Source organism: Bos javanicus, chromosome 27 (genome assembly GCF_032452875.1).
Source record: "Bos javanicus breed banteng chromosome 27, ARS-OSU_banteng_1.0, whole genome shotgun sequence".
In the NCBI taxonomy this organism is placed as follows: domain Eukaryota; kingdom Metazoa; phylum Chordata; class Mammalia; order Artiodactyla; family Bovidae; genus Bos; species Bos javanicus.
Window position 1 is genome coordinate 35,756,695 of NC_083894.1, and position 23,521 is coordinate 35,780,215.

General features: G+C 44.3%; 1 protein-coding gene across 3 annotated transcripts in view; it reads right to left on the reverse strand.

Annotated features, from left to right (window-relative positions):
- Positions 1–23,521, reverse strand: part of ZMAT4 (zinc finger matrin-type 4) — a 375,305-nt gene that overhangs the window by 276,093 nt on the left and 75,691 nt on the right. For all 3 annotated transcript variants that reach the window (XM_061404558.1, XM_061404560.1, XM_061404559.1), the window contains exon 2: positions 22,701–22,806. In XM_061404558.1, coding sequence (XP_061260542.1) covers positions 22,701–22,802 — 102 coding nt within the window. In that variant the 5' untranslated portion in view covers positions 22,803–22,806. The remainder of the gene's footprint in view (positions 1–22,700; positions 22,807–23,521) is intronic.

Genomic DNA, 23,521 nt, shown 5'->3' on the forward strand with positions numbered 1-23,521 from the left:
ATGTCCCTCATGGTTCGGATCCCTCCCAACTTCTGTTGGCCCTGACAAGAAAACTTTGTTGACAAAGTAGATAATTCATACTTACTTTCCCAAAGCAGCACTTGGCTGAGATGTATTTCCCCTTCTCTTTACTGCCTTGCTGCTTCTCAGCTCTACTTCCTAGGGTTTGATCCTGGCCCAGCACTGTGTTTTATCAGTGAATAAAACAGCAGCTAAAATTAGAGGCACTTTGGTGCACAGACCACCTCCATCCCCACCTCCTTCTGCACTCCGGATTTCTAAACTCTTTCTACCCTTTCAAGGGATTTTTTTTTTTTTCCAGACTGAATTCTCCTCAATTGGATCAATTACCTTTATTACCATCTAGTCTAGCTTATCCCTTCCTGTGGCTTCCCGGGTGGCTCAGTGGTAAAGAATCTACCTGCCAATGCAGGAGACACCTGAGACGTAGGTTTGATCCTTGGGTTGGGAAGATCCCCTGGAGAAGAAAATGACAATCCACTCCAGTATTCTTGCCTGGGAAATCTCATGCAACTGGTGGGCTGCAGTCCATGGGGTTGCAAAGAGTCAGACACGACTGAACACGCATGCACATCCCTCTCTTTGATCGTTTCTATTGATAGATAGATATTAATAGAAAGAAAACAGATCATCAAAAATTCTGTCTTTCTCTCTCTGTCTCTCTCATACAACAGAGACAGATATTATATCTCTGATATCTAACGGAAAAAGAGGAACAGAGTCAGACAAGAATGGAAACAAACTGTTTTTCTTTTTCTTTTTCTTTGTTCCAAATTCATAGATCAGCTCCTTTCACCACTGGAGCTTTCCCTTGAGATCTCCGAAGGCTCTCTTAAGTGGTTTCCAATTTCAACACATAAAGGAAAGCCAGCTAGTCAAAAACATAAAAGTATAAAAGAAAAATTTTAAAACAGCACCAACCTACTTGGAAAACAGATAAAATCAATGGTTAGATCCATCAGTCTAATGATCATCCAATCGTCTAAACCATCAGTTCACCAAATCTGGAGACCAGGGACACAAAAGCAATTTAAAAGTATTAAGCCCCCAAAGGAGTAATTGAATTATGGGCTGTAAGATGCAATGTGTCTCAAATCAAAGTAAAAGAATAAATTCTCAAGTGTCCACAAGGACAGTATTCTTAAGGATCTGATGATTCCTGTCTGAGAAACAGTAATTTAATAATCTAACGTCTTAATCCATAAAAAAATATCTTGTGTAACCACAGAAAAGGAACATGATTCCTCTTTAGACCTGGCAAAACACATGCATTTAAATGATTATTAAAAATTTTGAAGAGTAAAAATGTTTGCAGAATCACAAGATTACATCATTGTACCACGTGTGAGAAGCCCGAAATGTCTCACATCCAGACAGTTCAGTCAACAGTGTCAACACTCCCTGGAATCTCGGAGCTGCCAACCTCCAGCTCCACAGAAGCAGACACAGGGCATCACAAGGCTTCAATTCTGTTTTGTTTTGTTTTCTTTCTTTCTTTTTTAAGTCAGGGCATTTGAATTGACTTTATTTCCTAAAGACAGGAATAAGCACTTCCTCACAGTCATACACAGGACAAGTGTCCAAGGTCAGAGAAGCAAGGCTTCTTTAAGTGTGACCTTGAGTGACCTTAATTTTCAGAAACATGCTGCCATAATCAGGTCTTTGTTCTAGTAAACAACTGTATTTCTCCCTTTTAATTTTTAAATATATAAAATGTACAAATCTAGTCCAGAGAAAAGACACAGGTAGTTTAATTTCCACATTTCATTAGAGAAGAAGAAGTCCAACTGAATTTCCTTTCTAACCAAGTCACCCTAAATCGCTGATGAATAACACATACCTACACTTGCCTAACACTCCCTCACCTTCTCATTTGTATGGCTGTCATTTCTACTTTATCCAAATGAGTGTCAGAGCTTTGTCTTTTTCATCTAGGGTTCCCCGTAGAGGAGGAAAATGGAAACGATTATGCTGCATTTACACAGCAGAGATGTTCAAAAAATATGTTGGGAGAATAAATGCAGGCAAACATCAGAGGTGTTCATCACCAGGCTCCTGACTTAGAAGAAGATGTTCAGAAATTGCAGTGAGTCAACCCACCTCTTAGAATCCTACACTACTTGGCTGATCCAAATATAAGAGCACGCACCAGTGTGTCTTAAACAGCGTTAAAAGCAAGCTGAAGAGGTTTGCGGTTTCCCAGATGAACATTTCCAGAGGGCAGAATAAGACCTCCTGAATTCTGGAGACAAGCCTCGAAAGTCTGGGTGTGCTGAGTGGGGATGAAGCCATTTATGCACTTGCAGTTTCACGTCTTCCCAAGACTGAAGGGATAGCCCTGGTCTTTACCACCCGGCGTGAGGTTGCATTTTTATTAAACAGAGAATGTGTTATCTCTACCACATTAATATTTCAGCTGCAAGACTGCTTTCCTGAGCAAACACATTTTGGCTTCTAAGGTGCTAATGTAGTAAACATACACTTTGCATTCCTTCACTCAGAAACATTTCAAGGAAAATTCTAAATGTCACAGAAGCAGTGACATCAGATTAACTTCTGTTTCCACCTCAACAGAATCAGCAGATTGATTAATCCATAAACACCACGCCCCCGTGCGTCATCTCAGACACACCATGCCATTCCAAAGACATCCAGGTTCTCAAACTCCCAGGGCCAAGGGCTACCTCGCTTTTTAGTGCCCTCAGCTTATCCAGTTTTGAATTGTTTCTTCCAAACAGGGTCTTGCCCTCTCATTACAAGCAGTCCCTAAACCAAATAACATGATGAATTCTTTGCACGGTGACATAGGTTCAAACAGCTTTTCAACTTGGACAACCTCATTATCATACATCTTTATTATGTGGGTTTAGATGAGGTGCAGAGAAGGCAATGGCACCCCACTCCAGTGTTCTTGCCTGGAAAATCCCAGGGACGGAGGAGCCTGGTGGGCTGCAGTCCACAGGGTCGCTAAGAGTTGGACATGACTGAGCGACTTCACTTTCACTTTTCACTTTCATGCATTGGAGGAGGAAATGGCCACCCACTCCAGTGTTCTTGCCTGGAGAATCCCAGGGACGGGGGAGCCTGGTGGGCTGCCGTCTATGGGGTGGCACGGAGTTGGACACTACTGAAGCAATTTAGCAGCAGCAGCAGCTGCAGCAGATGAGGTGCAGGTCCAACCACGTTTCTGGATCATCATGAAGATTAAAGAGCAGACAGAGCTAAACAGCTAATAGAGCTGGGGTCCAATGTGCCATGAGCCAAAGAAAGAAGCATCTACTACGACTTTCTTTTACTAGAACTTTTTTGTTCTCTAGGTCAAAGAAGACTACCATGGGAGCACCTAAAACAATAAAGGTTTCCATAACAAATGTTACAGCACTTTGAAAAGAAGATGTGTAATGAAAATGCAGCTTGAGGATGAAATTAGAGGGGGAAAAAAAGACTGCATACATTGGCTTTTTATTACAGGGTATTTAAGAGACAGCTTGGCAATAAATGTTAACACCTTTCTAATGGTTGACAATGCAGTTGTATAAAGCCGAAGACTCACCTTGACTTATTGACACAGCTGAGTTTTAAGTGACACTGCTCAACCCAAGAGGGAATGCACCACTCTGCAAAAAAAAAAGTGCTCAGCCTCACTCGATAAACGGGAAGGAGAGGTACGAGCTACAGTTACAAAGCCACGTTAGACATTCTCACCCAGGGGAGCAGACAAAAGAAAAGCATGAAATAGGCAAGAAAATCAGTAAAGAGGGAAAATCAAACACCAAAACTGTAAGTGAGGAGGCCAGGAAAAAATTACCTTCTCTAGGGCATTTATCCTGCATATCAATTAATTAAAAAAAATAACAACTGGCATTCATTATGACCCTCTAGGTTCAAATACAGTGAGAGGGGGAGAAGAAATTAAAAGCATAACCCTTGATCCTCATCACAATTCCAATTTAGTTGAAGAGAAGTGATTAAAACTTGACAGAAGAATAGAAGGGAATAAATAATCATCAAGAATTAAATTACCCAGCAGTTGTATATGGACTCAAAGGTTCTGTGTTTATTAACCCGTTACTGACCAGAGACATATTAATGCCACAGGTATTAGTTTCTGCAAAAAATCCCCTGGTCAATAATGTGTTGAGTTACATTTCACTGAAACTGTAATGTAAATTGAATAAGTGGATAGATACCCCTGCTTTAAGATGACTTGATACTGTAAAGGTACCCATTCTGTTGAAATTCACTCTTCAGTGTGATGGAATTCCAGTCAAAATTTCAACTGAGTGTGTGCACTGAGTCAAGCATGAATATGAACAGCACAGCGGGACACTGCATAACTAGCCAAGACAGCTCTGCAATGAAAGAGGAAAGAGGTGTGTCTGGTCCCTCTCAGATATTAAGACATGACACCAAGTCACAGTAATTAAATCCTGTACTGACTGACCTGGATAGACAGAACCATGGGGCAGAATAGAAAGGTCTGGTTTGGAGACAAGCACGTGTGGAAAATGAACAGATGATAAAGGTGACACCAACCACATCACAAAGACCATAAAGAAAGCTGAGCACTGAAGAATTGATGCTTCTGAACTGTGGTGCAGGAGAAGACTCTTGAGAGTCCCCTGGACAGCAAGGAGATTCAACCAGTCCATCCTAAAGGAGACCAGTCCTGAATATTCATTGGAAGGATGGATGCTGAAGCTGAAACTCCAATACTTTGGCCACCTGATGCGAAGAACCGACTCAATGGAAAAGACCCTGATGATGGGAAAGATTGAAGGCAGGAGGAGAAGGGGACGACAGAGGATGAGATGGCTGGATGGCATCACCGACTCAATGGACATGAGTTTGAGCAAGTTCTGGGAATTGGTGATGTACAGGGAAGCCTTGCGTGCTGCAGTCCATGGGGTCGCAAAGAGTGGACACAAATGAGCAACTGAACTGAACTGAACCACACCATGGGGAATGAATGGACTGTAGATGGTGGTACAAAGAGTGGTTCACTGTATGGAGGAAACCAAAGTTAATTCGCACCTTATATACTGTACAAAGGTAGACTCCAAATAGAGTTAAAGGCATGAATGTGAAAACAGAAGTGTCAAATTAATAGGAGCTGGGCTACTTAATGCTTTTGTGACCAATCAATAAAGAATTTCTTAAGGAAAACACAGAGGAAAAAGTTTATTAAATGTATCACATAAAAATTAACAAGTTCAAGAAATAAAATTAACAAAGGACATCAAGAGCAGACATAATAAGAAGATGACTGAATATATGTTATGTGCATGAGAGCTACATTATGCCCAACTCCTTGCAACCCCAGAGACTGAAGACTGCCAGACTCCTCTGTCCAAGGGACTTTCCAGGCAAGAATACTGGAACGGGTTGCCATTTCCTTCTCCAGGGGATCTTCCTGATCCAAGAATAGAACCTGTGTCCCCAGTGTCTCCTGCATTAGCAGGCGGATGACTGAATGGGATAAGGTATTTCCAATGTCCAAACCCAAGGAGGAATATATGAGGAAATCAAAAAGAAAAATACAGGAATACCGACAGGAAAATTGACAATAGGAAAAGCAATCAGCAACAAGAAAAGGAAAGCAAAAGGGCTAATATAAAGTTTGTGAATCTGTTTTTGTTTTTTTAAATTCATTTCTATCGAAAAATGTCTAAATATCTTTTTAGATTCTGCATATAAGGGATGTCATATGCTATTTCTCTTTCTCTGCCTGACTTCAGTAGAACAGTTTCTCAAAGACTTAGAGAACAAACTTGCATGGGGCAGGGGAGGAGATTGGAGCTAGGAATAGTTAGGAAGCTTGGGATGGGCATGTATACACTGCTACATTTTAAATGGATAACCAACAGGGCCCTACAGAGCACAGGGAACTCTGCTCAATGTTCTGTGATTGGCTGAACAGGAGGGGAGTCTGGGGGAGAATGGATACACGTATGTGTATGGCTGAATCCCTTTGCTGTTCACTCCAATATAAAATAAAAAGCTTTTTTTATAAAGCTGTTATAACAGCTAGAAAAAAGAATAATTAATTGTGGTAGAGGTCTATTTAATTCCATCTATAAAATTAGTCTTAAAAAATAGAGAATCTTCCAGGAAAAATTAATTTAATAAAATGACTTAAGAAAATCAGCAAAAGATGAATAGAGCAATAATCATTCATAGCCAAGAAGTGGAAGGTTACCAAATCATTATTTAAAAAAAGAAAAACCTTCAGAATGAATTTTTTCTATTAGTTCTTTCAAATTATCAAGGAAATGCATCTTTTGTGCACAGAAAACTAGTAAAGAACATAGCCGAACATGAAATTGATGCTGAATTGTACTGAGTGCATTTTTCACTATCCACTGATATTATTTTTCTCTGAGCCTATTGATTTGATTTCTGCCATTTAATAAAAATTCTAATACTTTTGTATTTTTAAAAAGAGCTAGAATGTATACAAACGTTGTTCAAACTTTATAATAATTAGAGAAATGCAATTTCATATGACAAGATATCACATAGCAACTAGATTAGAACAAAATGAGAAAGCCAGACAAAGCCAGTTATTGTCAGAAATGTGGCTATGGGAACCATAGCATGCCAACTCTTCCCTGAGTGAGGCTCAGTCAAAGTAAGAGATAACAGGGCTTCTGAGGCACAAGGGCCCTTTAGGCCTGCACGTGCTGCTCAGAAAGACGCCCACGCAGCTCCTTTAGGAAACGTGGTTCAGAATGTTTGTCCACCATCGCTTGTGTGCATGGGGGACTGGAAGCAATCTAGGTATCCATCCCTGAAGGAACGGAAAAGTCAAAATATGAGAGATGCTCACTAAAGAGTGTCGAGCAGCAGGAAGAGGGAAGATATTAGACATACATGTAGCAACACAGATGATACTTAAAAGCATCCTGCTGAATGTAAGAGCAAGAGGAGAATGAAGCTCACACCGTAATGCCATTAAAAATATATGCCTGCACCGTGCATTACGTCTTCCTTCCAAAGACCGCAATACAGAAGAGGAGGAAAGAGTAAATTTGCGGTGGAGAAATATACGAACAGTATCCAGAGCCAGGAGCTCAAGGTCACCATCACCAGGGATGCAGCCACTTGATGACCAGACACTGGAAATGATGTGATGAGCACAGCACTTCACCTCTGGGATCGTCCCCACCAAGAACCCAGCAACCACTCTCATCATGAGAAGCTCAGCAAACAAACAGCCACTGACGGTCCTTCTACTACACGTCTGGCCCGGAACCCTAAAAATGATCAAGGTCATCAAAAACAGTGAAAGTCAGGGACTTCCCTGGTGGTCCAGTGACTAAGATTCCTTGCTCCCAATGCAAGGGGCCCAGGTTCCATTCCTGGTCAGTGAACCGGATCCCGCACATCACAACCAGGACCCAGGACAGCCAAATAAACACATAATTAAAAAAAAAAAAGCCAGAGAAACTATGACATCTACAAGAGCCTAAGGACACTCTATGACTAGGTGTAACGTGGAATCCTGGACAGGACCCTAGAGCTGGAAAAGCACATGAGGTAAAAACTAAGGAAATCTGAATAAAGAATGGACTTCACACTTTATAATGCACATTATAAAATAATGATAATGCATCAATCTTAGTCTCTTAGCTGTGACAAAGGTACCATAGTAACTCAAGATGTTAGTAGCAGGGGAGATGGGGTCAGGGTACACAACAGCACTGAATACTATATTTGCAACTTTCCTATAAATCTAAAACTATGTTAGAATAAAAATTACACTAAACTACACAGAGCAGCACTATTTACAATAGCCAAGACAAAGAAGCAACCTAAATGTCTATAAACAGAGGAATGGATCAAGAAGACGTGTACATACACAATGGAATGTTGTGTGCGCTCTCCTCAGTCATTCAGCCGTGTCTGACTCTTTGCGACCCCATGGACTGTTGCCCACCAGGCTCCTCTGTCCATGGGACTTTCCAGGCAAGAATACTGGAGTGGGTTGCCATTTCCTACTCCAGGGGACCTTCCTGACCCAGGGACTGAACCCACATCTCTTGCCATCTCCTGTATTGGCAGGCGGGCTCTTTTCCACTGTGCCACCTGGGAAGACCACCCAATGGAATATTACTCAGCCATAAAAGGAAAGAAATAGTGCCATTTGCAGAGATGTGGATGGACCTAGAACCTGTCATATAGAGTGAAGTAAGTCAGAAAGAGAGACACAAATATCATACAATATCACTTAAATGTGGAATCTAGAATGCTGGTACCGATGAACCTACTGACAAAGCAGAAATAGAGACAGACATAGAGAACAAGCGTGCGGACTCCAAGGAGGAGAAGGGGGTGGGGTGGGACGAGCTGGGAGATTGGGATTGACATCTACACACTGTTGATACTATCTCTAAAATCGATAACTAATGAGAACCTACTGTGCGGCGCAGGGGACTCTCCCCAGTGCTCTGTGGTGACCTAGATGAGAAGGAAATCCAAAAGAAGAGGAGATGGGTATACATGAGTAGCGACTCACTTTGTCGTACAGAAGAAACTAACACAACACTGAAAGCAGCTATACTCCAGTAATAATTAACTAAAAAAATACACAAGTAAATAAAATATACACACCCACAAGGCAATCTACATTTCAAAGAACAGATACAAATAAAAACACATGTCAACCCTAATAAAACAGTTACCAGTGTGGATGCAGGGAAGTGGGCATAAGAAGTGTGGGTGAAAGGAGAGAGGATGCCTAGCCTTCTCAGAGTAAGAGGGGGAACTAAATTCTGGACTCTGGACAGGTGCCCGGGTGAAGTGATGTAGCTAAGATTATCTTAGCAGCCTCTGACCCTGAGAACACCAGAAGCCCTCTTTCTACCTCAGGGCAGCTCTGCCTGCTCTGAAGATGAGCCAAGTGAACTCACTCCACCAGTACGAAGTGGAGAATTTAGCAGGTGGGCCATGAGGGAGCATGAAAGTTTCCACCAAGTTGAAAAAGAAGCTGCTGCTTTAAAGCAAGGAACAGAATCCCATAGAATCCCCCAGGTTAAACCCGGGGGCTGCTTTAGGGCCCAGGGAAATTGGCGAGGAAGATGAGAGATACCATCGAGGGCCAAACCTGGAGGGGTTTCGTTTCCAGAAGGGACACGTACTACCGGTAAGTTGGTAGCTACAAGGAATTAATGAAAACAGGGGTTAAGTCAGATTTATGGAACTGGAAGATGGGGAAACATCCCTAGGGAAGGGCAAAAGTTCGGGACTGCAAGGCCAGCGCAGGACGAGGAGGATTTGTAGCAGAGACAGAAAGGAGTTCTACTCTATTTTCCCTATTGTCTCAGTGAAATCTACCACTTGGCAGCTGCCTGTAGGTTTTTCAAGGTGAGGGCAGGGCTGTTTCTATATCTGAATCAGTGGAGTGTGTGGACAGGAGAGGTTTCCCAGCAGCTGGCATCGTGGAGGCACTGACCTCTCCAGAGGCCAGGGAACCTGAAGGATGGGGCGGTGAGCAAGGGGCTGCAGACAGGAGGGGGCAGTTTGAAGGCGGCAGGGGTCCTGCCTGAGTAGGTGGAGCTATGTCTTTGTAATGATGATCCTTGGGGAAAGGGATGGAATTCAAAGTTAGATGGAATTCAATGTTACAAAAATGCCACTCAAAATTAAAGCATCTTAAGAAAAGCCTAAATAAACTGAGGAAGGCTCAAGTCATGGGTGATGCCCTCAGCACCTTCTCCAAACATCAGAAGAAACGCGGGCAAAACACGTAGCTTAGAGCAAGGCTCCAACACACTTCCTTAGGTCATCAACCTTTAAGAATCCCCTGCCTGCTAATAATATCTTCTTTAAAAATTGGCAAGCCCGGGAACTTTCCTGGTGGTCCAGTGGTTAAGAATCTGCCTTGCAATGCATGGGACATGGGTTTGATCCTTGGTCGGGGAACTAAGATCTCACAGGCTGCAGAGCAGCTGAGCCCACGCAATGCAACTAGAAAGACAGTCCGTGAGCCAAAACAAAAGACCCTGAAAGACATAACTAAGACCCAATGCAGTTAAAATAATAATAATAATAAGGTAAATAAATAAATATTTCTAAAAATCCACAAGCCCACATGGTTCAGTGACTCGGCAGTCAGAAATTCATATGCTTTTAAGGGAATGCCGAGAATGGAAAACTGGAAGAAAACATGTCACTGTCAACAGCCAGTCGGTAGGAGCCAGGATCCGAAAAGTAACTGACATTCGCTTCACGCACCGAGGGTGCACGGAGAGCATCTTCCTGCTACCAGAGTTTTATCAAGGCTGCCAAGGAGTCATCAGTCAATTCAGTCAGATGTTTTCTTTACAAGTGGTGATATCATATCAGGAGAATCTAAGCCACAATTAAAACGGATGAAACATGGAGTCTCTAGCATGCGTTTATGGCAAGTAAATGAAAGGAAAAATTAAATTGCAGCAACATGATGGACCTAGAGATTGTCATATGAGAGAAACAGGCCAAAGACAAATATCAGATGATATTGTTTGTATGTGGGAATCTTAAAAAGCTGGTACAAATGAACTTATTTACAAAACAGAAATAGAGTCACAGATGTAGGAAACAAACTTAGGGTTACGGAGGGGTGGTGCAGGGAGGGGAAGTGGGGGTGGGGAGAAATTAGGAGCTTGGGATTGACGTATGAACACTGCTATGTATAAAACAGATAAGTAATAACGAGCTACTATACAGCACAGGGAACGCTACTCAATACTCTGTAATGGCCTATGTGGGAACAGAATCATAAAAAGAGAGAATATATGCATATGCGGGCTTCCCTGGTGACTCAGACGGTAAAGAGTCTGCCTGCCATGCGGGAGACCTAGATTCGATCCCTGGGTCAGGATGATGCCCTGAAGGAGGTCATGGCAACCCACTTCATGGACAGAGGAGCCTGGTGGGCTGCCGTCCATGGGGTGGCAAAGAGTCAGATGTGACTAAATGACTACGCACAACAGAGCACATATGTACCTGCGTTAATATAACTGATAAACTCTGCTGTATACCTGAAACTAATACAAGACTGTAAATCAACTATACTCCAATAAAAATTTTTTAAAAATTAAGTTGCTTGGACCTCCCTGGTGGATCAGACGGTAAAGCGTCTGTCTACAATGCAGGAGACCTGGGTTCTATCCCTGGGTCTGGAAGATCCGCTGGAGAAGGAAATGGCAATCCACTCAAGTACTACTGCCAGGAAAATCCCATGGACAGAGGAGCCTGGTAGGCTATAGTCCATGGGGTCACAAAGAGTCGGACACGACTGAGTGACTTCACTTTCACTTTCACTTTCTTTGATATGCATAGAAAGAAAAGAAAGTAGAAAGTGAAGTCGCTCAGTCGTGTCTGACTCTTTGCGACCCCATGGACTGTAGAAAGAAAATCAGTCACCTCTGATTCTTCTGAGATGGAGAGTTTGGGAGTTGAGAGATGGGAATAAGTGTAAGAATCTTCATATTATATACCCTTCCACATTTTAAAGAAGTTGAGCCCTATAATTTGTCCCCTTCTTCCAAAAAAATAAATAAAATGTTAAAAATTAAGATTAAATATTAATACGTTTATCCCCTGCTATTTTCCTCAAAGACTTTAAGAAGTCATATCAAAACAACATCCACCTCTAATGCAAAAGGATGAAACAAATAATTGAGAGGCACAGATTTAAAATAAATCAGGGAAAAGAGCAGCATAGCATACGGAGTAAAGTGAGTACGAGAAAGGCTCTCACAGAATCCTGTTGCTGGACGTGGCCTTGAATTTGGTGGATAAAGCAAACCATGAAACAAGATGAGAGTTGAGGGGCAGGTGACAAAGCAGCCTCTCAAGCAGAAGAACTAGGGAGAGCAAAGAGAAATTTCTCTCAAACATCCACCTTTAGCAGATGGTGAACCCCAGGCAGATCCCTACCGTCTGCCTGCAGACGGAGAGCCGCCCCTCTGGGATGGCTCCCAGAACCTTGAGTGTGGGGTGAGTGGGCTGCCCACCACCCAGGGGGCCCAGAGCTCAGAGCCTGGGAGACCTGATGGGGGGCCAAAAAGGCAGAGCAGAGGCGGGGAGCACCCTACAATCAGACACACCGCTCAGAACACAGGCTCCAAACTCCAACTAAGAACAAGATGATGGAGGACTAGGTGGACACGGAGCACATCTCTCCATGGATACATCAGGAGTACACCTTCAGACACAGAAGTGCATGCGGGACACCAGCTGAGAACAGACATGGGTACCAAACTCCAACTAGACCATCTCTGTGCTTGGCCAATTAAGTCAGAGGAGCTGGAGAAAACGTTCTCGGTTAATAGCGTTTTATTCCTTTGTCTCTTAAATGACACACGGTAGCTTCAGCTTTCCACGCAGCCTGGAAATGAAGTCAGCATCCAGTTCACAGCGGCCCCCCGGCACTTGATTCCCGGAGTGGTCTCCTATGCCTCTGTTTGCCCAAAGCACTCCCTGGGGGATGCGAAGCCTATCTTCCCTTCCTCTTTCTTCTCCCGCCCACTCTCCACCCCCAGCAAACCCACAGCAGGCCCAAACCACCAAGCCCGCTCTAGCATCACACGCGCGTCGTGCACAGAGGCGATGCTGCATGTTCACCAGACAGGCTTCACGTTCCTCCTGGGCACCCAGCTCAACCACCTTGCCCAGCCTCGCATGCAGACAGAAGAAGAGACAGGACTGAACTCCAGCCAGTAGAAGGTGAGTGGGTGTGGCATTGTCACTGGCAGGGCTGGCCCCTAAAATGTCCTGCAGAGTCCTGCAGAGTCTTTCGGTTCCCCAGATGCCAGCTGGACTTAGATACTCAGAGCAACTATCTGTCATCTTTGTCAGGAGCCAAGATGGTGGTGCCTCGGTCAACCTTAGTCCTAAATAACTGCATGGTACAGAATGCCCTCTGCTAACCCACAATGGGCTACAACATGGGCAACCATAACATTTATTTCTAAGGTGCTGAGATTTTTGTGACTGCATTTTAGCCTACCTTGCCTAAGATAGAAATGGGGGTTCACCCTTAACAAAACAAAACAAAACAAAACAAACAAACAAAAATATATATATATATATTTAGCACTGGCTTAGCAGGTGGAGAGTTAAGGGGACTTACAGAGTGGATCCAGGTCATTTGTGACAAAATATTGGCAAAGCTACATCCTACAACACCCTGGAGTGCAGACCTGCCTCTGGAGCTTATGATGTAAGAACTGGATGGTTCTGCACTCAGAGGTGGTTAAGATTCTAAAAGAACTAGAAGAGGATGGAAAAAAGAGATTGCCTGGCTAGATGTTACCTTGTTAGAGGAACGGGTAATGTCTACTTGTCTATTATTGATATTTGGGCATGTTTTTTATAAAAGAATCAACTATAAGAGCTATTAATATGATGTGTCACTGATACACTAGCAAATAGAAATCAACTAAATACAGCCATTCCAGAAATTTGAGACCTAGAGAGTTGGAAAAGTCATTTGCTAATTGCTTCTAGTCACTTCAAAGTGAGAGATGTCATTTTTAACCTTTTTTTTTTAAATTGAAGTATAGTTGCTTTACAATATTTTATTAATTTCAGGCGTGCAACACAATGATCTCAGATTTTTATAGCTCATACTCTATTTATGGCTATTATAAAACATAGGCGATGTTCCCTGTGCTGAACAATACATCCTCATAGCTTATTCTCTTCTTTTCTCTTGTAGCTTATTTTTTTTTAATTTTGTTTATGTATATATTTTGGCTATGCTGAGACTTCACTGCTGTGCACAGGGTTTCTCTAGTTGCAGTGAATGGGGGCGCCTCTCTAGTTGCAGTGCACAGGCTCCTGATTGCAGGGACTTCGCTTGTTGGGGGCACAGGCTCAGTAGTTGTGCCACAGGAGCTTAGTTGCCCTGTGGCAAGTAGAATCTTCCCGGACCCAGGATAGAACCTGTGTCCCCTGGTAGATTCTTAACTACTAGACCACCAGATGGAGAAGGCAGTGGCACCCCACTCCAGTGCTCTTGCCTGGAAAATCCCATGGATGGAGGAGCCTGGTAGGCTGTAGTCCATGGGGCTGCGAAGAGTCGGACACGACTGAGCGACCTCACTTTCACTTTTCACTTTTCTGCATTGGAGAAGGAAATGGCAACCCACTCCAGTGTTCTTGCCTGGAGAATGCCAGGGACGGGGGAGCCTGGTGGGCTGCCATCTATGGGGTCACACAGAGTCGGACACGACTGAAGTGACTTAGCAGCAGCAGCAGCAGACCACCAGAGAAGTCCACTTATTTATTTTATACATAGTAGTTAGTACCTCTTAACCTCCTACCCCTATCATACCCTTCCCTCTTCCCTCTCTGTCATTTTAAAAGGTTGTGTGTGTTGGAGACTCTGTGAGATTTCTCAGTTACACGTTGTGACTCAGGCCTGTGGCAAAAATCAGATTAAGGATGTGGTCTTTCCACCCACTTTCAGATAACCTCAGGGCAGCCACCATTAAACTGAAAAATAGAGGCACAGAGGTGAGGAAGTAATAAAATAAACAGCCTTGAAATTACGCCTAGGAAAAATCATATAGTTATGACATGCAGAGCTTTCTGAAAGGAAACAAATCAGAAGCCTTCTGTATCACTGAGAGAATTGTATTACTAAAGCCGTTATGATCTTGAATTAGAAAAGCTTTGAATGATCTCCAAGCCTTAAATCAATCTCAGGCAGGAAGTGGGCTGTGAATGCTGGCAGTCCCCAAGGAGGATGTGGGATCCAGGATTCATCTCACGTGTAACAAGGAGGACAATGGATGGACAGGGACGTGCTCTGGGGGCAGAGCCAGGGGTCATTGGGGAAAATGAACAAGAAACTCCCTCCCATAGGCAAAGATGGGAATCTATTTGGGCAACTTCCCTGCAAAGAGAAACTTCCCAATGCCTGCACGGAAGGATGCCAACTCTGCTGTGAACTAGTGGTTACTCTTTGCCTTCTTTTCTTCCTTTTTCTGATGGAAAATGTTCTGCTGCCTTCACCACTCTCAAGTGAAGAGGAGAAGAGGTGTCATTTCTCTTCTGGTCATAGGCTGTCGAGCCAACAGGATTCACATCCACAGCTGATAGGGAGACCCACCCCCCCTCCTGGAGATCCTGAAATCTGAGCTGTCAGCAGTGACTAGGTAGCACTTGCGGTTTGTTGCCATGGAGAGGAGATGTGCGTTCTCCACCTGCCACAGGAAGACTGTGATGCTGACCAGAGGGGTTGACGTGGCAAAGATGACCCTAGGTATTTGCTGCTCCCATCTTACTCCCCTGCATGTTTAAAGAGCATTCCCCAACTTCCTCAGAGCTTAAATGGGACCATGTAACTGAGTTCTAGCCAATGGAGTGTGGCCTGGCTTCTAAAGTCCATTGAGCAATGTCATATGCTCTCAGCAAACGAAAACTCATCAACCACCCACTCTAAACCAATGAGCATTAAGCACAGCATCTGATACCTGCTCTCAGTCAGCACCCATGTCTTCTGGAGTTGAGTGTGTTCCTTTGCCTCGTATTGTTTATTTCACTGTAGCTTCTCTATTAAGCATGCATTTTATGTGCCCATGAACAGTTTTGGCCAATAATAACTGATAAAAGGTAGAACGACCAGACCTGCTGGAATAGACAGTGGAAAAACATAAGAATGGCTACAAATTTCACAAACGCTCAAGAGAGTTCCCTGAAATGATCAAGATACCAACTTTGGAGAGTATCAGGCAACCAAAGACATGATGAAAGGTAGTTAAGAGCTGCTTTAGCCCCAGCAGATGCACTGATAATTGTATTATTAATAATAAAAGCATCTGGGATAAATTAAGCATGCTGTGACTCCGAGAGATCTGAAGAGAAAACAGAGGTTCTCAATGCACAGTACACAGTAGGCACCTCCGCAGGAACAAGAGATAAGGACCTCTTGTTATCCTCCCCCAGTTAGTCCTCGCATCTCCCAGAGCACATCACCAGCATTACCAGGAGAGGTGCGAGGATAAAGGGAGCCCAGTTAGCCTGGCACCTGGCAGGTCCAATGGGCTGCAGAAACAACACACTGGTTCACCCCCAAATCTCATACATGGGTCGGGAGTTGCTTAGGCTGCACACTCACTCAGGCAATTATCCCGAAGAAGAAGCAAAGTGGAGATGAAGGGGTGAGGAGTGAAGAGTGAGGAAGTAACAGAGACGTTGTGCTGTGCTAAGTCACTTCAGTCGTGTCCAACTCTTTGGGACCCCATGGGCTGGAGCCCGCCAGACTCCTCCGTCCATGTGATTGTCCAGGCGAGAATACTGGAGTGGCTTGCCATGCCCTCTTCTAAGGTAGCTTCCTGATCCAGGGATCAAACCCATGTCTCTTATGCCTCCTGCACTGGCAGGCAGGTTCTTGACCACTGAGCCACCAGGGAAGCCCCAGATAGAGGCACTGATAGCACCAAAAGGTAAGACACTAGTCAGCACTTATTAGGGACCTCGGGTTTACCCTGTTGGCTCTACCCACAAGACACTTATGTCCCATTTACTATTTGACCCAGAGAGACTAGGAAAGCGCCCTTTGGCTATTCCCCACTTTGGACAGAAGCTAGGGAAGGCCAGAGTTGTGTTGGAAGGCCATCAAAGCAGGTGAAACCGAGTAATCTGTTCAGTATGCCCCAGTGCCTGCTGCTACTGACGAGAGAAATACTAGATTCTGACTTTCCTGGGTGAGCTAACAGGGTGCACTTGCCAGAACCCACATTACTACGAGATTCAGAGATGGTTGAAGGCTTTCCCATCAGTTTGGAGAACCGTCTTTCCCGTAACTATGGAACTGTCACCTCTACCTTGAAGGTCGCTCCGAGTACCGAGTGACTTCCAGCCTACAGAGTCACCTCTTCCGGTGTAGCCATCAAGGCTTCTGTGAAACCTGCCCCACCGCCTTCCTCCACCAGTCCCAGCCCAGCCTCTTCATCAACCTCAAAGGGCCCGTGAGCAACAACCACGGGCCAAGTGTGGAAATATTAATAAATTAGAAACACAAGGGGTGACTCCAGTGTGCCCTTAGGAAGCTCACCGTCTTGTTTGGAGGTGCCTCTGAAGCATGGAGTTCACAAAGAATGATTAATTACAACACAAGGGATATTAGGGTTCACAGAACAGACACGCACTCTGGGCTGGCACTATGATGACCGACTTCCTTGGGTCTGCCTAACAAGAGTTTTCTGTTTCCTTCTAGATCCGATCGTACATCTTTTTCCTTTAGTTTTACTCCAAGAAATAATCCTTCTGCCCTTTTGGCTTCGGTTCTCATAGAGTTGGGATCCTCTTCTTCCTGTACCTAGAAAACCACACCTTCCCTCATGGCCTTACTAGGAAATGATTTTTAACTTCTGTAACATTCAGATATGTTCATCTGAAAGCTTTCTCTTTCCCCTCTCTGTCTGCACCTACTTGTTTTACTGATTCAGACTATTCAACCAGTGAGAAGAGACAGCATCTAATTATATTTTCTACCGAAACATTAACATGTTATTAATGCTTAGCAAATAAGAGAAGCAATAGTGTCATTATGTTTCTTCTTTTTTCACTCCCAGAGTTCACATGCGAAAAGAGATCTTAAAAGTATAGCATCCAAGAGCTTGGTCCATTAGACATATATTAGGTTGTTCTGCCCTCCTATACAAAGGTTCAGGCTTTTAAATGGGGCATGAAGCTATTAGCCATTACACATCTGCTGTGTTTTTTCTCTCCAACTTCAGTGGACTGGCACGCTAAGCTCTTGGCAAAACTTACATAAAAAACTGTTCTTTTCTCAACAATACATCTTGACCACCATAAACAAGCTATCATTCAGAAAGACTCAATTATTTTTTATGCTCTCAAAAACCTGAGAGCCTCAGAAGAGTCCAGGTTCCTTTTCCTTACCTCTTGATCCCACCCTACTTGAAGGTGCTGCCAGCCTCTCTAGCAAAAATCTTTCAGTCCAGTCAGGCTGGTCTCCTTAGGGCTCCTTGGAGATTCCAAGTCCCCTTATTCTAGTAATCACTAAATTTAAACCATCCATCGTGCATGCATGCTCAGCCGTGTCCTACTCCTTGCAACCCCATGGACTGCAGTCTGCCAGGCTCCTCTGTTCATGCAATTTTCCAGGCAAGAATACTGGAGTGGGTTGCCATTTCCTACTCCAATCCACTGAAGCCTTGGTAATTCATGTCATCCCCCACAAATCTCTCTTGACCATAATAGATCTTGGTGATGACTCACCCTTTTGAATTTGGAATTTGCGAAGAGCCAAAAATTTAACAGCGCCACACAGCATACGTATCACAAACCCAAATGGACACAAGAATGGACACTTTGTTTATATTAAATTAGATCAGCCTCTCCCTAGGAGCAGAATCTACAGGTTCTGTTCTTGGTATCACACACACAGGTACCACACCAAAGTATTCATAGCTTTTCCTTCCAGTGGAGTTTATGAGCTTCTTAGGGGCAGAGACTACTCCTGATATAACCCAGAACCCCTGTGATAGCAAACACTAAGAGCGCTGGGCACACAGAAATACACAGTACATTGTCACTGACTGGCCCCATAGAGGGCTGGGAATGCGATCTGGTCAAACGGAGAGTAAAATCATACTCAAGCAAAAAATCAGTGATAGAGTATTGAGAGTAAATGTGACCACATGGCCAATGTGAGTTTGAGGACTATAACAAACATGACCCTAGGGGGTCTTCCTAGAACAGACCCCCGGCCACGTCCTCTGCCTGCCTTTTGTCTGTAGAAAAATTTTAGTCAAAGAATAAATTTAATCAGAGAAGTGAGAAAATGCAGAAAGGAAAATAGTCAAGCAAAACAAAATAATAATATGTTAGCCATTAAACAAAGGCAAGGAACTTAGTTCTTCCTCAAGGGCTACAGATAACGCTGTCACCCATGCCCTTTGAGCTGTTTTGCAGACAATGAAACCCCCAGCAGGCGGAAGAAGGCAACTGTCTGCTGCCCACACGGATGCAGATCCTAGACCAATTGGAAGCAGAAGTTGATGATGCTGACTCGCCATGACTTCCTCATCGACCAATCAGAAGAGTGTTCACAAGCTGGCCACGCCCTACTTCTTGAACACTGTGAGACTCCTCAGTACCTGCTCTAGGGCGGACACACCATCTTGAGGGCATTAGCCCGCTGTGGCCCCCAATGTCTGGCAAAACAATCACGCTATTTCTTTCTCAGTTCAGTTCAGTCACTCAGTCGTGTCTGACCCTTTGCAACCCCATGAACCGCAGCACGCCAGGCCTCCCTGTCCATCACCAACTCCCGGAGTTCACCCAGACTCACGTCCATCGAGTCAGTGATGCCATCCAGCCATCTCATCCTCTGTCGTCCCCTTCTCCTCCTGCTCCCAATCCCTCCCAGCATCAGAGTCTTTTCCAATGAGTCAACTCTTTGCATGAGGTGGCCAAAGTACTGGAGTTTCAGCTTTAGCATCATTCCTTCCAAAGAACACCCAGGACTGATCTCCTTCAGAATGGACTGGTTGGATCTCCTTGCAGTCCAAGGGACTCTCAAGAGTCTTCTCCAACACCACACTTCAAAAGCATCAATTCTTCGGCGCTCAGCTTTCTTCACAGTCCAACTCTCACATCCATACATGACCACTGGAAAAACCATAGCCTTGACTAGACAGACCTTTGTTGGCAAAGTAATGTCTCTGCTTTTGAATATGCTATCTAGGTTGGTCATAACTTTCCTTCCAGGGAGTAAGCGTCTTTTAATTTCATGGCCGCAATCACCATCTGCAGTGATTTTGGAGCCCCCAAAAATAAAGTCTGACACTGTTTCCCCATCTATCTGCCACAAAGTGATAGGACCAGATGCCATGATCTTCGTTTTCTGAATGTTGAGCTTTAAGCCAACATTTTTCACTCTCCTCTTTCACTTTCATCAAGAGGCAAACTCCATCTTGGAGATTTAATCCAGCATTGGCGTATACAGGCCAAATTCTGGCCACAAGACTCAACAGAGACCCACTCTATACTCAGTTCCAGCAGAGGGGGTGTGTGGAGGACGAGGGGATGAATTGCATCACAAAACCTGTTCTCAGACAGCCTTGGGGATCATGTGAGAGGTCATCCTCCTGGAGATGAGGAATGAAGGGTTTCTCCTAACCAAAGCCAGAAGACCAGCGACTACACAAGGTGCACTTGGTCCTGACTCAGCCAGTTCTGCACCCTCTGCAGCTTTTCAGCTCCTGTTTCTCCTGAAGGAAGGGCCCACCGCTGCCTGGAGGCAGGGCATGAACCGTCGCTCAGAGGTCCCATCCCTGGTTAAGTGGAATGCACCTCATGTTGCTCTGATGATGTGTAACTCTGCTAACTGAAGTTCTACTGTAATTGTTTTCACTTCTCTATCTCACCTGTGCTAAAGGGAAGTGAAGTCAGTCAGTCATGTCCAACTATTTGTGACCCCATGGACTGTAGCTTACTAGGTTCCTCCGTCCATGGAATTCTCCAGGCAAGAGTACTGGAGTCGGTTGCCATTTCCTTCTCCAGGGGATCTTCCCAAACCAGGGATGGAACCCGGGTCTCCATCTGCAAGCAGATGACTTTACTGTCTGAGCCACCGGGGAAGCTTACCTGTGCTACCTGCAACAAATCCTAACACATCTTCTAAACCATTAGATTGGGCCACAGACAGTACAGTGTGGTGAGAGGAAAAGCTGAGTTCAAACAACTAAATCTGTAACTGAGCAGCTAAGATTTTTTTTCCTTTAAAAAGAATTGATGTTTTTGATTTTCTGACATTACCTTTCTAGCTCAGGTAATAACAAAGGAGTGCCTGGACAGGGTCACCAGGTTATTTTTGTAAACAAAAGTTCAGTGAGTGGCTCTGATAGGCCGGCAGACACTGTTCCAGGAATTACGGAAGAGCAGATGAATAAACTCTGTTTCTGGTCATAAGAATCTAGTAGTGAAAGTCCCTCAGTTGTGTCTGACTCTTTCTGACCCCACAACTAGATACAGTCCATGGAATTCTCCAGGCCAGAATACTGGAGTGGGTAGCCTTTCCCTTCTCCAGGGGATCTTCTGAACCCAGGGATCAAACTCAGGTCTCCCGCATCACAGGCAGATTCTTTACCAGCTGAGCCACAAGGGAAGCCCAAGAACACTGGAGTGGGTAGCCTAATCCTTCTCCAGTGGATCTTCCCAACCCAGGAATTGAACTGGGGTCTCCTGCATTGCAGGCAGATTCTTTACCAACTGAGCTATCAGGGAAGCTCCTTACTAGAATCTACTAAAATGATAAAAAGGGAACCCAAAAGGTCTAATAAAGAGAGAACATAATGGGCTATGGAATTTCAGAGCAGGGACAAATATCCTGAGTTTCCTTCAATGAGGAAATGGAATTAATAAAAAACCATATGTGTTTACAAAGCAATATCTAACGAATTTAGAAATTCATTTCAAAAGATGGCTACCTTCCACTTTAGAGCACCCTTTTGTGTTCACATTTTCTTCTTCTTCCACTTGATTGCCTACTGACAAAAGAATATGCTGACTTTTTTTTTTTTTTGCAGAGGCTGATTTTTTTAAAGTTTTTCTCTGAAGAGCAAGTTTTCTTTGCCATCGTCCAAACACTGCTGCCACAGAGTAGATAATGAGAAACAATGTAATTTTGCATGTTGGGCACACGTTCTAGCTGCCAAAGCATTTGTGCAAATAACCATTTCAAGGGCTCTCATCTGGTCACCACAAAACCCCGAGGAGCACACAGGGGCCAAGGAACGGGTCCGGGGTGTATGCGTGTGCGTGCGGTTATTATTGTTTCCCCGTGCTCGGAGGAATCTGAGACTCAGAGGAGCATGGTGAGTGACAGTGACAACTGGCATTTGTCAGATGCGACAGACAAAAAGAAAATTGCTGGCTAAGCCCTCCAATCTAAAATTACTTACAAATTATTACCCTTGAAAGCTCGTGTTCTCACTGATGTGTGTTCTCTTGCACAGCTACAGGCCCTGGGCAGCATCTGGGGGGCCAGGGGCCCCTTTTCTCCACGTGTGCCCCTCATTCCCCCCTCAGAAACAGGTCGATCTCTCTCCTCTGATCCTCTCTTCCCAAAAAAAGGATCAAAAAGCAGCCTTTTGAGCTCCCATCCTTAAAAGTCAAAGCCACTGAGTTATGTCCTTCGAGAATATTTGGACTTTAAAACTCGATTATCTCCCGGCGGGCGATGTCTTTCTGCTGATAAACCCTTTGGGAGCAGCAGCCAGAAGGCGGAAGGATCTGGTGCCGGGCCACTGTGTCCCCTCCAGCAATGGAGAAAGGGCCTCTGAGGTTTCCTTCAAGCGCCAGAGAAGGACAGAGAAGCTGGCGCTAATGCATCCCTGGAAGGAACTTCAGAGATGAGCAGTGACAGGTTCAACGAGCAGAGCAAGCCCACTGGACTCCCAGCGGGGCTGAGATCCAAAGGGAAAAGCTGTACCTGGGAACCACCAGGGGCCTGAAAACGCCATCCCCAGCCCTCTCTGCAACCCCTCACGTGCACCCCTCTCCTAACCTGCTCTCAGACTGTGTGCTCAAGCCCCGTGGTGCTTCAGATCTGCCCCAGGTCCCGAGGCAGAACCCTCAAGCCCCACGACCTTGACTCAGGCTGCTCTTTCCTCCATCTGAACACCCTGAGCGGGAAAAGTTGTTCTTACCTCGTAGTGGGCCACACGCTGAGATTCCGATATCAGCTGTGCGCTGCACACCTTGCAGTAACTGTCTGTAAATAAGTCCTGATCAATATCGGAGGACTTCATCAGGCTAAAAGAGAATCAACAGAAAAGAGAGATGAATCCACCGCCATGGTGTTTATGTAGGACACTAAGGGTGTGAAGAAGCCAGGAGCCTGGGACCAGATCCAACAGTGGTCAGCCGGGGAGATCTCCCCCCACCTTCCGGGTGACCATGTCAGTCACCTTTAGAAAGTGCACAGTGGACCATTTTCTCATAAATGGTTGAGAGTAACAGCTTGGCTGGTACTCTGAAAACCTGAAATCCAACTTTAGTTTTCTATGCATGACAAATCAGACTTACGTCTACTGTATTGCTGAGAATTTATTTGAGAAGATATCTTCAAAAATAATTTATATTACCAAAATACTGTAAGCACCCAATATAGCCAAGAGTAAGAACTAGGTTAAATGAATTTTGATACATCAGCTTGCTAGAATACTATATACCTCCCAAATCCAAACTCAGATCAAATGTTTTCATTGAATATTTAGTAAAGTAGGAAAACGTTTATCATTAACAGCAAAAGGCTTACAAACCAGTATGTACAGTATTATACTAATTTCTTTTAAAACATGTAGAGGTGCGCAGAAAAACATTCCAGGAAGTTTTAACAGAATGTTAGTAGCAGCTGTCTTTGGGAGATTATAGATAATGACACGATTTTCTTTCTTCTTAAATTTTCTGCAATGAATATGAATTGCTTTTGTAGTACAATGAAACAGGTTAGCTTTGTCAAGAGCCT